A 14,571-nucleotide genomic window follows, 5' to 3' on the forward strand; every position below is an offset into this window, starting at 1 on the left:
AGAGTGAAAACAGCACAGTTCTGCAGCTGTAGCTCTCTGTCTAAAAGATGTATAACTTAATAGGTATCTTCAGTAGCCAAGGGAGGACTCAGAGTCAGAATTTGCCTGTAGCGTCAGTTTTTATTCCTTTGACATTTTTCTCATCTTGGGTCTGGTTTTAGTCTTGCTGCCATGGTAACATACAGTGAGGCTAAAAGGTATTCCAGAGAAAAGGTCTCTCCTCACTGACAGGCAGCAGAAGGGAACAGAGGCCAGAGCTGCTGTTTGCAGCTGTGACCGGCAATGGAGGAATGAAAGGGATTTTAAAAATACTTTCTATTTGCATGTATGGAGGCAAAACCATTGGTGCAAAGTTTAGCATAACAGAGCATAAACAGGTGAGTTGGATAATTTTTTTTTTTTAATTTCAGATGGATACTAGCAGGGTGACAGGACATTTTAGCTTCACAGTAAGGAAATAGATTCCATCATTTAAGTTATTTTCCTACTCCTGTGTCTTCCTACTCTAATCGGCTCAAAATCATTGCTAATGATACTAACTTTTTGACACTAGCAGTTGATTTTGTTTGTATCTGTCTTGCCCATGTACTTTTTTTCTCAGGAGGTGTTTATAAAAATTGGTCCTCAGATACCCTGAGTTTGATGTGTCATATGCTCAGTGCTTGATTTCTGCACGTTATGAGCTGGGGATATTCACCATGGGCAGGAATAGAGCCTGTTCGAAATCCTGTAAATATTATACTTCTTTTCCATCTAGCTTGCAAGATGCTGCACACCCTCAGCCTCCAGGAGAACAAAGAGTTTGAGAGGTCTCTTTAGGATTGATAGTGCAGGTAAGAGAGGAGAATCCAGGCCAATTGCAGATGGGGGTTTGCCAGCCTCCCATATACCCAGCTCCCATGCAAAGAGGTAATTGTAGGATTTTGTCACAGTTAGGTCAGTTAAATACTAGAAACACCTATCTGCTGGCTGTTCTGCTACACACTGCAAGGAAAATATTCCTATCGTGAATGCAGATCAGTCCCACAGAAGCATGTTGTGGTCAGTACACGTTATTCCACTGCTCACAAGGGAAATAATCTTTACCAGCAAACGAATGGTTTTGTCCCAATAACTGCATCTGGGGTAGGGTAATTGTCAGTAATCACACCCAGGCAAACAGCATTTCTACAAAAGCTTGCACAGAAGACTTAGCCTGAGAAAGGAAAGTATTGCAAACTCATTTAAAAAAGAAAAAACAGGCTTTAAAAAAAAAAAAAGCCAGCATGTTTCCCAATGAAATATTATTCCACTAAATCATATTGCATAAACAGGAGGGAGACATTTCAAGATGAGCATGCCAGCAAAATAATAAGACTGAATTTTGACAGATGTCACTTTTGAGAGTAGGACAGGGACAGTGCAAAGGAGCCCAGTGACTGCTCACCATGCATGTGTCATGGGACACCCAGGGAGCCTGTCTCCTGTCCCTTCCCTTACCCCGAGCTACATTAACATTTTAGCCTAAAAGGGAGATTTACTTCTGCTCTCTACTTCCTGTGCCCTAACACCCTGGCAAAATCTGTGTGGAGTACTACACCAGTTCACTGCCCTCAGAGCTGCCAGCAAGCTAAGAAACTTTTATCCCATGGTATCTTGAGTTTCCTCCCTTGCGCAGACCAAAGCTAAACAGCCATAATCCGAAAGACAGAGACTAGGTGTTTTTTCTTCATATGAAGTGCTGTGTTCAGTTTTAACAGCCATATATGCCAGTGACATGAAAGAAAACTCTTCTCCTGCTCTGAGAAGAGCATCTGCAATTATAATGCAGCTCACAGTTCGTATTAAAGACAACATAGCTTTGTAATAAACCCCAGAAGTGATTCTGATACTAAAAATCATGTTGCCTAATGGCACTAATGAAAGCTATAGTGTGAAAGCTTTGTTTATGCGGTATCTCAGTTAGAATAGACTGCAGAATGCATCTTTTTCTTCATTACTGCATAAAAATGATGCTTAAATAAATATTATTGTTTGTAATTCTAATGGAGATAGCTCTAGGCTCACTGACATAGTGTCTGTTATGAATAGCAGCAGAACAGAACCAACCCTAGAGTGAAAAATGGGCAAGTTTTTAATTCAGATTATTCTTTCATAAATCTGAACAAGATTTGGATCATTACCTGTGACACTTGGGTTGCCAAAGTAACCTTGACTAGCCAGCTGATGTTTGCATACCGCATGACACTATCACCATGGAGATCCTGTCCATGTGATTTTGCAGACATGATGCAGTTTCAGGCTTCTCAGACGCACGACACTGAGCAAGAGAGGAATTAATTACTGGTAAGGAACACTCTTACAGACTGCTCTGCTCTCTGTCAGGGAGAGCCTGCCCAGAAGTAATGCAGAAGCTAAGCTTAGTGTTGTAGCTGCATATCAAGGACTAGGGAGCAAGGTTAATAAGAGGAAGCTGTCTTGGCTTTCGTAAGAAAAATACTGAGTTCTCCAAACAGCAAGTTCCTGCTTTGCAAAGATTAGAGGAGTGGTCAGAAAGTGCTGACCTGTGTGAAAGTCACGTTTGAAGGATAATATTTATTTACAGAATGTACGTTGGAGTCATTGAAGCCTGCTGAATGCTACTGGTATTCTGTTACCAACTGCGACTTAGCCTCTCCCAATACCTGCTCTCCTCATTAACATGCAACCTCATGATGTCAGGGAAATTACACCAGTGGAACAGGGAGTGAAATATATTTGTATACACAGAATATTCCAAGTTCTCCTCAAAAAGTAGCTGTCATGCTGTGTGCTTTCCTTTCCAACATTTACTGAACCTCACAATAGCAGTACAAAGTAGATTTTGGACCTGTTCTGCACTGGAGTACCAAACCAAAGACCACACTGAGTGTTAGAAAGATCCCATGAGATAATGTATATTTCTTTGTTTTTTTCCAACCTATTTCTGAAGCAAGGCTTCTAATTCTAAGTTCTAGCACATGCCTGCATATTTAGACATACAAATAGCATTCAACCCCTTGGAGTTATTAAAAGAATATCCACTCTTCTATTGCACCAGTGTCTTTCAATTTATTTTTTTTTCTGAAATAAATGTATAACTTCACTAAAAAAAAATGGTAAAATTCATATTACTGAGCTGAACAGAAGAGCTTCATGTAGGATGATGAAAGCATTATGTTTTGACATTTTCAGTAGGAAGTTTTTCCATGGCATGTTGCCTTCATTGTTTCTCTCTACTAAACATCCATATTACTAATATGCCTAAAGCCCCCAACGTGTTACATTGGCACAGCGAGTGCTTCAGTGTTCCAACTTTGCAGTCTCTTCTTATTTTACTCCTGAGATTGGTTCCTTATAAGAGCCAAATACAGAAATGGATCATTAGGTTTAAAATAATATCCAAAGGCTTGAAAACAGCATCCATTTCTTAGGCAGGCTGCATTTATCTTTCACACTGTGAAATGGTGCAGCAGATGATTAGCAATATATTTTCCATTTAACTTTTCCTATATTTATAAAGCAGTAGACTGCTTTTGCTGTATTCTAACAACAAAATGAAGTTCCAGAGACAACTGAATGTCAGCAAGCATTTATGAGTACCTCAGGAGGGTTTACTGTTGGGTCTTGATTTCAAATGCAAAACACCCAACAAACTGGTTTAAAGTAAAATGGGTAAAGAAGTGGAGGTTTGACTATAGCAACACAAGGTTGGAGCATAATTTTTGTTTCAGGCTTATGTTATTTATAAAGGGTCAGACTTACATCCAGGAAAACAGCTGCATTCAGGAACTTTCCAAAGTAGTCATAGCTCTCAGTACAGTTTGCAAGCTTGTTCTGTAATGGAGATCCAAGGTTGGATCATAAGATGTCTTCTGTAAGGCACTGCGTTCCTCACTTCATCTCACTTTGGTTGCAGTCTTCAGCAAATTGAAGGATCAGTGCCACAACTATCAGGACAGTAGAGGTGGAGACCTGAAATGAAAGACTTACAGTGAAAAGCTAGACAAGAAATCTGTCCCAGTTACTAATTTAACCTGGGGACAATACAGTACTAAAAACAAAGCAAAATCCAAGGAGGACATAGGAAAAAACTAAGTACGAAGGCAAATGTACAAGATGCATTTCAGGAGAAGTCATCTTTTAGTCAATTTAAAATGGCCTGTTTTTACAGGCTTCTATCAAAAGCTATAGAAAACCAATGTAATCAGAAGCTAGCTGGAAATGTCAGATAGAACGTCATCATCTGATAGCATATTGCTCTGTTTTGAATACACCTTGTTTTTCATGATTTTAGATTTGCAGAAACTATTTGAATAAAAAACTGCTTTGGCTGCTGTTTTTAATTTCAGTATGAAGACCTTTTTTCAGGTCTGAGTGGTTACAGGTAATAACATGCTTAATTTTGTGCTTTTTTACCATACATTTCTCACATAGAAATGTATTGCAAGTTAGTCAGGACTGTAGACAGAGCACTTCATTAAACTTAAGTCATTTGTGGGTATAATGTGATTCCTAAAAGCTGATTTGTCAGTTGCAGTATTAGTACTTTAATGTTAGTACTCTGCTGTTATTAGTACTTTCCTGTTTTAGAAATGCTAGTAAGAAACCAAAGTAATTTTTGTTTTTCTCTTTTTTTAAATTAGAATTGCTATCAGCTCCCTAATGCCAGAAAGACTGTAAGAAAATCATATACCATGTTCCCAGTGCATACACTGGTGGTGTATTCAGCAGAGGAAAATAATTTATGGCTGTTATAATATTCACTTTTAGTAGGGAGAAAAAAAAACCCAAAAAACCCCCACCAAAACCTTTGCAAATCATCCAGTGTGACATGAGGCATTAGCTAAAGAAATACAGAAATCTGTCTTTCTTTTGGAGCTACTCTATCATTTTAGTGTATCAAGGAATGGGAAATCTTTTGTATACGTAATACCACACTATTTCTTTTTAACAATATCTAGAGCTAATGTGATACCACTAAATTAGCTGTTTTTTTCAATTTTGACTACATAGGCATCTCTGAACTACAGCCTAGTTGAAAACACTCTTTGAAGCAACAACTTAATTTTCTTACAAAAAGAGACCATCTTAAAATTTCACAAACTTTAAAAATTACTTAATTTTTGTGTCTTCTTTTTTTGGCCTATTTTGGTAATAGGTAGCATCAAGACCTAAGTATCAGTAATTTCAAAGTACATAATCAGTCTTTCTAAAATTATATCAAATTCTCCAAATCCAACAGAATCAGCAACACTGAATAAATCATTTTAGCAACATACCTCATTGGAAACATATCTTTAAAAAAACCCACAAAGACCAGACAAATCTTTTCCCCATCACAAAGCACAGAAATAAACAGTCACCCAAAGCACACAAACAGAATACCCCAAAATACATACACCTGCCTAGTCAAAGCATTGACCTGAGAGGTACTGAGGTTTTTCTGTTGCTTTCTTTGTGTTGCTCTTGTATGAACTGGACAGGATTATAATACTCAATAATTTAAATTTTTTAATCAGTGAAGGAAGGCTGAGCAGAATTTTGCATGCCATAACCCCAAGTGTGGCATCATTTCTGAATTTGCAAACAACTATTGGCACAACCAGTTGATTTCAAAGTTCTCATTGGGAGGAACAAGTGTTGAGCTTCCTCAATCCAGATTTTAAAAATCTGTTAGATTCACATGGAATTCCAGACTTATCCATCATTAGAATTTCCAAAATCCGATTCTTTACTATATATCATTACCTGCTTTTTCTTTGAAAGCCTGTACAGCTCAGACATTTGAAAGGAGAAAGACAAGGCAGATATCTGTCCCTTGGATCTAGAACCCAGTGTGCCTGGTCAACTCGCTATTTCTTTGCTTTTCTGATTTAGTTTGTATGCAGACTTTTAAAAATACTAACTTTTTGCAATACTTACCTATATAAAAATTGTTAGAGTGAGGCCTTGTTACAGCTTGTTTTTGAAGACAGAGAAAATCTAGTTTGGTAGTAGATGAAAGTATTAAACTATATTCTGAAAATTACCATTGTTGATTAAGATAAATGCCTCGGCTTGATTTTGAAAAGATTTGAGGCTGTAGAAGATGAGCTTATTTGAAGCAGAATAAGAAATTTTAAAGAGGACACAACAGCCAAAGTGCTTGACAGTTTTGAGGGGTACCCCAAGAGAGACACTATGGTGGTGTTGGAGAGGACTCAGTACAGTTGTCAAACTTCCAGAGAACACAGCTGTCCTGAAAGCTCTTTTAGAGCATTTTCTGACTGGTAACATGAAGGCATTTCTGCTCTTACTCTCCTACCAAGGTCTATTGACAGTAATTGTTGCTCTTCTCAGTGTGACACACAATACAGATGGACAGAAACAGAAATGGCTCTGATCCAAGAGGAGCTCTGAGATCCCAACTGTAACATCCCCTCAGGAAAATATACTTGAATAGGATTTTCACAACAGATCTTCTCTGCCAGCTTTGTGATTTTTTTTTTTTTTTTATCCTGTGTTTGTATTAGGACCTCTTTGAAGAATTCTGTTGGTAGCATTGGTAGCATAACACCTTTTTAAATATGCAAGTGTGTGTTAATAGATTAAAATTTTCTAAGAAATGTTAGAGCTGCTAAATTTTGCCTATAACATTGACACAGTGCAATGGTTCTGTGCGTTCCCGATTAAGCTCTCTATATTTTTATATTCCTTACCTATCTGCTTGAGTCCAGCAGAGCAGTATGAGGAAGGAGCTCGCAGAAGGCTCAGAAAATCTGCAGTGCTTGGGAGTTATGATGGAAAATGAGAATTTGAATATTTCTCACAGGGCATGGTAAGCAGGGCTTGTAAAGGACTTTGAGGTACATTGGTTTTGTCTTTCTAGACCATGTTTTTTGTTTTACAGATGACTTCATCATTGCATAGGTTGGCTTAATTTCCAGATTCACTGTCATTGCTGAAAAACACTTGGCTGAAGATATCTGATAACATATCCACGACTCTGTCATTTGTAGAGCTGAAAGGCATGGGAGAAATATACTTGTTAAAAATTGTTTCTCCAATTATAAAAGCATATTCCCTAAAGCAAATACAAATTGTTTCAAACTGAGTTAGAAAGGCCCTTTTTCTCTGTTTGGTATCATTTTCCGCTAGACTGAACAGATAGGGGAAGAGAATTCTACTCTAGAGTATGCTTAAAAACAGTATGTCAGCCTAAAATACAAATGAATGCAAATGTGCTTGAGGGAAAAGGCAAACTTGGGATGCCTTTTATTTCTCCTTTGCTATTAATCATTTTCCTCTGCTGCTGCCTAGGAGTGCCTGCGCTGGATTCATCACGCAATACGTGGCTGTGCAGCATTTGGGGTCTTGCTTGGTTTTTTTCGGTAACTAGTTTGCCAACTTTCCTTACATGAGTACCATGGAAAGTGGAAGCATTTTCCAGTTGTTCACTAATTTTTAGAAGTAGTTCCGATTCCAGTGGAGAGCTCTGTGTTACGTATTGTGTGAAGTTTGGGGCAGTTTTTTAGACACAAACCCTCTAAGGGCTGAGCTATACTGAAAGCAAAGGCCAACGCAATGTTTGTCCTTTATTTGGATGGAAACTCTTTATATTGGTAAACACTCCTTTGCACTATTTCCAATCCAAGAGCCCTCTGGTGATGATACTGCACAAGAAGAAATTCAATTAACTCATCCACATAAACAAAAGTCTGTCAGATCCATTTACTTGGATTTGAGCTGACATGCAAATAGCAACCAATATTGAATAATTGGTGAGAAGTAATTTAGGGACACGATTCTGTAAAAAGAGGGAAACTCTTTTGATCCTTGCTACCAGAAGGGATATTTATTTTGAATCAAACTTCAAGAACTTCAGAGAACCTTCAATAAATTCCAGGATTTCCACATGCCTCCTTGTACTACCAGCTAAGCCTGGGTCTGATTTTAAACAAGTGCAGCGTGATTCACTGTCTTCATTGGTAACCTGCAAACACTCAGGCACGGACTTAGCAGAAGCTCCACACCACGCTCTGCAAAAGGCAGACCAGACGCAGCACTTACATGTTGACCAGAAAAAGTAAATGCTTTTCTATAGTCTGCATAGAACAACTTGAGCCTTAACCATACTTGCAGAGCAAAGAAGGTTTTTGATGCTCTCTGCCCTCTATAGAATAGGAGGGAATAGTTTTCATATTCAAGTAGTTGCAGTGTTGGTTGAATAAGTGGGCTGTTAGCAGCCTAAATATAAAAATTACTTCATTTATAAAATAGCTCATGGTCTCTTAACTCAGACATAGTGTACTGAATGGCATTGCACTAGTACCGAGTTTGACTAACTGGGTAGGTAAGTTGCAAATAACACTAAAATATACAGATGTTGTATCAGCTCTTCACACTTTTTTCCAAATTTGTTATATATTTTAATAGCTCCATCTGGATTCCATAGCCACTGTTATTGTTATAAGTTTTATTGTTCCCTTTGCCTCTGCCTGCTGTTTGCATTTGCAAGCATCCTGGAAACAACTCCTGAACCTTTCTCCAGAGTCCTAAATTTGATATTGTGCTTGTGAAAAATGCAGGGAAAGCACATTCTCTCAAATTTGCCTTGCTAAATATGATATGGTACAAATTAAAATAAATGTTGCGTACCCTGCTTTCCACATGATGTTCTGGTAATAAATTTCAATGGATGGGCAAGTGTGTTTGCCGATTTCTCCAGTTCTGTCACATCTATGTTGGTTATTTATGCCATGCTAGAGACTCCTAAAAGCTTTATTTGGCTAATAAGAGTCATAAAAAAATATTACAGCTGCTGCTTCTTCAGGATCTTTTTGGGATGTTCTTAGAGGAATATTGTCCATAGTGCAGAACAGGTCTTAAAATTATAGTTAGGCTATGTTTATGCTGTAAGGTATAGTGATTTTGTGGACTGCTTTTAGAGGTCAGCCTTCTATCTGATGGGATTCATGCGATGTGTTTTCCAAGGTTAATTTACAATAATGCCCTACATTAGAATATCATTGTGCTTTGCAGTGCAGTTTTTCTTTTGTTCTAACAGATTTTATTTTTTTTTCAAGTCTGGTATTTACTAATTGAGGGAGCCACTTGGCAAAATTAAGGTTACAATATTGAGTTCACTGCAGTCAGCTTTCAAAATGAAACCAACAGATGGTAAAGACATTTTTTGCCCAGCATCCATTAAATTTAAATGAATGTTGAAAGCCATATTTGCTTAGTATCTTTAAAAATCTCATACCTCCTTTTGTATTAGACATTCAGTAATTATCTTAGGTGCTTGGACCCCAATTCAGGCTTTTAAACATACTGTGGGACCCACCTGTTCCCAAGTCAGCATATTGTTTCAAACTTATGTGCCATTATTCTTAAAATATTTAATAAAACTATGTCACAGATGGTAGATCCTATTAACATAAAACTTTCTTGTCGCAACATATCCTGTTATGCCAGCAAAAAATAGTGTGCAGAGGATATGAAACAGCCTTTATGTGTACATTTTCAGTTCCTGAAGTTTCCCACCATGAAAGTGAGGAAACTCTTGACATCTTCCAGTGTCAGTGATTTAATAGTGGTCTCCATGCTGCACATGGAACATTCAGTGCAACACACACACAATTTCAATTCATCAACACCGAGCTCTCATGAGTTCTGAAATTTCATACATCAAAATAAGCTCCTCTCCTGTGCACTAGTAAGAAGAGGTGTTTGTTCCTTTCTCACCTGTGCTAATTGCAGCCAGCTGTTACATGTCTAGTCTTAGTGGTATTGTAGGACACTGCTTATTTAATTTTTTTTTTTAAAAGGAAAAAATGTGGGAAAAAGGAGGAAAGAAATATTTGCTTATACAGTGAGAACCACAGCATTGCATTAATCACAGCTACTGCCTGAGTACAGCATTCCCTCTACAGGAATACAAAAGAAATTAATTGAAAAATATCATAGGTCAATTAGGAAAACACTTCATACTTTCACTGAAAGGAGGATTTCTTGATAAATAATCTGCAAAGAGAAAATCCACTGAACAACCTGTAAGGATTAACTCCCTGAGCCTATATTTCTGTCTGCACCTCAGCTCACCATTACTGTTACACTGCAGAAACGTTATGTACATGGTATGCTATGCAGAAACTGTCATCGAGACTCACATCCCATTTGGCAAACACAATGCAAAAATCAGGCCTTAGAAATTCACTAAAAAAATGGTTAACTATTAATTTTATTTCAAGTTACTGTTTGAATGACCTTGCACATAGCATTCCTTAAATGTATTGCTGGTTTTGGAAGGAATTCAGGCTTTTCTTAGTGTGTGCCTGAAAATTATCAATAGGTTCTCTTTCTTTCAGGTGAAGGAGGCCATGCAGAGAATCCATGACCGAGGAAATATAGGAAAACTAATTCTGGATGTGGAGAAAGCACCCACTCCCCTGGTGAGTGTAAAGCACATACACAGTGTACAGTCACACAAGTTAAAGCGTGGTAGTGCCTTTTGGAGATGTGTCCCTTATGATTTTTTTTATGCCATTTTCTTCTAAATCCATAGCACCTAAATAACAATGAATAATCGTAATTTCTATATTTAACCCAAAGTGAAGTGTAACTGTAATTCCTAGAGTCCCAGCAGTTACTTTTCTATACTGAATGGCTATCTGCCTTTCCAAAAAATGTGTCTGCAAGTCCTAGATCAGGGTTAAACTGACACATCTATTTCTGTCCCTGTGATGGAAAACAAATAGCCAAGTGGATCGAACAGGAAAAGACACAGTCAATATTAGTTCAGTGTACAAACGTAGAAGTGCTTTCTGATTCCCACACAAAAGCCAGAGTATACCTTTGGTGCAAATTTATTTTACTTTTTTATAACATGAAGTATAATATCTAAATAATTCCTTCTAGAAATGTTCTGAAGGAAGATAGTTGTGATGGAGCTCTGGTACCACATGGTCCTGAAACATTACAGAGAGCAGTAGTAAATGAGAGTCAGGCTCACACCTGAACATTCACTGATGATGTAGGAAAGAGCAGTAAAGAAGGTAATGAAAACTGACTTCAGATCAATACTGATATATGGAGTTTGCTTTCAGACCTGCGATATCTCCTGTTTCGAAAGAACAGAAAAGAACCTGGAATTACAGTTAAGCTCTTCCTCGCACTTTCTCTAAAATTTGCCCGAAACATTGTACAAAATCACTGCAAGGAAAAGGAAAGCTTTTGGGACCTCACATATGGGAAGTGAGCATTATATTGTAACTGAATTACGTCTTACAACTGTAAACAAGAATCCATAACACAACATTAATAATTCACTCCCTCTCTTCTGTTGATACTGTTTATTCACAATAGCCATTGGTTAGAAGGTGAGAACAAATGTGACACAATTTCACAATAGAGTGTTAATTAAAAAATATGGGTCACTTCAGAGCATTGCTTTTCTCCATTAAAACCAGGTTTTGTTTGAGATTTTTTATTTCAACCAGAGACTAGTAACCAAACAGGAAGGTACAATGTCACTGCATTTCTTTTTAAAAAGTAAATGAATCCCTTGCTTAGTTGGTTTTGAAATAGTTGTAAGCTAATACAATAATCTTCTTGTGTCTTAAGAGAGGTAATGTTGGTGTCTGAGAGAATTCAGCCATACTGATCTACCACCTGTCCAGTTAACTGGAGTCTTTTGCCTCCAGAGAGAAGTCAGACTGACAAGGTGAAGTACAGGAGAGTGTTGCACCTTTGCACAGCTTATAATGAATATTCCCATGTGAAAAAACACAATGTGCTCCTTAAATGCTATCCTGAAGTACAAATTTCTGTGATTGCCTGCTACCTGTACAGGCATCTTCAATAAAATATGGCAATGCAGTTTCTCCCCACTCCTGTGCAATCCAAGATCTGCGCTCTGACATGGTTATGTTGAGCCAGCATCTGCAGATCCACTGCTCTATAAAGTTTAATTGTTTTTTATACAAAACAGTTGCTCTGCTGAGTTTTCCTGACAGTATACGGCACCAGATCCCATCCATTAGCTGGTGTTAAAGAACAGTGTTACCCGTTTCTGGAAGAGCAGATACAGAAGGAGTTGTAAACCAGAGGTCTCACACATTCTGTAAACTTAAACCTACTCAATTGTATTTCCTATCTGAGAGCCTTAATATCCGTTTGCTACAAATACATGGATCAGAGTCCACTTGTGCAGCTGTCCTACAAAGCAGCCTTCTGTTTGGTAATTCAGTAAGCTGTGAGGGAACAGCCGACAGCTTTAGCTGGAAGTGGTGTGGTGCCAACAAAAGTTTTGCACAGACAATGTTTATTTTCATGTTGAGACCATGTCTTCTTTCATTTTTAAAGTCATTTTAACAAATGAATTAAACTGAAATAAGAATGAATAAAACAATGTGAAAGGTCCTCCGATGTCCTTCATCTTTCGTCCTGCAGATGGCCAACGACAGCACAGAGACAAGTGAGGCTGGAGAAGAGGAAGAAGACCATGAAGGGGACAATGAGAATAAAGAGCGCATGCCATTCATCCAGTAACTGCCAGAGGTGGTGGAAGCAGAAAGGTTGATGAAGTAGAAGGGAACAAGACTGGGAAATCTATTCTGTGCATCAGTGAACAAATGCTGTAGTACAGTGTGTGTTGTATTTGTCTGCAGTCAGCTGAGCTATGAGCTGTTGATCATTGTTGTTTTGAACTCAAGTGCCATTCTCATCCAGTGCAGTATTATGACATTCCTGTGTAATACCCACTTGCCCTGTAAGAGTCCCATGGATTTTTCTTTCCTGGTTTAAAAGCCTTATTAACTTACTGTGTAATCTTAGATGGGCATCTTTCTCATGCAAATTCCAACATTTTGCTTAAAGTTATTTGAGGGGTCTGGGCTTTTTTTGAAAGTTGGAAACAGTAACAAAAAAAATTCCCCACATGCTGTCTGGAAGATTCTAGAAACTGGAGGGAGGATTTTCAGTTTGTGGATTTTCAGTGTTAAATAGTTTTCCTTTTATGAACCACAGATAAAAGTTGCAAAAAAGATTACTTTTCATTTTCTCAGTCATGCTTTAACATTTTAGAAGGAATCCTATCTTCATTTTCAAAAATACCTCATTTAGAATTGTGGAATCTGAAATTGTGCAAGAAATCCTTAATTGAGAGACTTTGATTAATATTGTATAATCATGTTAGTCATCAGCACCAGTAATTACACACTTCGTTCAGAGTGCCAACTCTCATGCTTTCCTGTTGATCTGAGCTATCACCCTGTATGTTACAGGCAAAGGAAAAGTGAGCCACTCGTTTTAGACCCAGAACTTTAATTACCTGTAGCAATTCACATTGTTATTGACAGATCAACATCTTCTGCTAAGGACATATTAACTCATCTGTGTCCAAAATCCAAAGCAACTTTAAATTTAATTTTTAAATTGTATTGGTAAGGATCACTCATCAGTGTGTGGAAAGAAATGTGTTGATGGAGTTTACTTCTCTGAAATTGCTAATGTGTTGATCAGCTGTCAAAGCTGAACTCCTACAGAAGTTAACCCTGTTAAAAATGAGTTTTAGGCCTTAATCCCATCAGAAATTATGCACAGGGGTAACTTTATCTAGGTGAGTAGTTCTGTCAAAAGCTCTGCTCCATATGTACAGTTATGTTTGTAATTATTTGCAGGATCAAGTATTCAAAGACCAGCTAGTCTTATCTACCTCCCACTAGTGGAAACTATATCTAAACATGACAAGAGTAAGTATTTTTTCCATGTCTTTTCACCTATCCAAGCAGCAGCTACTCAGGTCCTCAACTGTCTTGTTAAAACAATTGTTTTAAAATGACTGCAATCACCTACAGTAGAAACGCTAAAGGAATGTCAGAGACCTTGTATAATGCCATATGTCTTTGAATTAATATATTTTTTTCAAAATAAAGTATTTCCCTAGGCATGGCTAGTTCACTTAAATCTACAAGTATCCTGTAGTGATAGAAGTTAAAAACTAACATAGAAAAGTGGAGAGGGAGGGTTTCTCAGGCTTTTCTCGATGTGAAATGACTTGTGAGTCTGGATGACTTTTATGTGTGGTTTTAGAAGATTCTCTCTTGTTTTTTCTCTTTGTCTCATCTTGCTGCCTGAGCATCAGTGTCCATCTCTTTACACTGTACTCATGAAGTTGTTGTTCTAATACCAGATAATTGTGCAGAATGTTCATTCTGAAGGAGTTTCCCTCGGGTTAAACAAATTCAAAAATAATGACTGTGGAGAATAATGCCAAAAAAAAAGCTTTTGAAATACTAATCAAACCAGAACTTCAGTTTTCTCTAGATATTGATGCAAACTTCACTATAGTTGATTTTCTTTTCAAGCTTACACTTCCAGTGCCATATCAGGCCCAAACAGGGACTTTATCCACAGAAAAAAAAAATATATATATATATATATTCAGTAAGACTTTTCAGTGCATTGGGCTTGCCAATTGGGCTTTTAAGAAAGGCCGTTTAGTTTCCATGACTCATAAGCTGACAGTGGTAGGAAACATGCCCGATTTTGTTTTGCAGTTAGTGTAATGATGTTGTCCTGCAACAAACC

At 37.6% G+C, this 14,571-nt stretch overlaps 1 protein-coding gene across 1 annotated transcript in view; it reads left to right on the plus strand.

The window, feature by feature from the left end:
- Positions 1-13,021, plus strand: part of VAT1L (vesicle amine transport 1 like) — a 53,039-nt gene extending 40,018 nt beyond the window's left edge. Inside the window, exons 9-10 of the mRNA XM_010162983.2 lie at positions 10,350-10,433; positions 12,433-13,021. Coding sequence (XP_010161285.2) covers positions 10,350-10,433; positions 12,433-12,531 — 183 coding nt within the window. The 3' untranslated portion in view covers positions 12,532-13,021. The remainder of the gene's footprint in view (positions 1-10,349; positions 10,434-12,432) is intronic.
- The last annotated feature ends 1,550 nt before the right edge of the window (positions 13,022-14,571 follow it).

The sequence above is a fragment of the Antrostomus carolinensis genome, unplaced genomic scaffold, assembly GCF_000700745.2.
Source record: "Antrostomus carolinensis isolate BGI_N321 unplaced genomic scaffold, ASM70074v2 scaffold5202, whole genome shotgun sequence".
In the NCBI taxonomy this organism is placed as follows: Eukaryota; Metazoa; Chordata; class Aves; order Caprimulgiformes; family Caprimulgidae; genus Antrostomus; species Antrostomus carolinensis.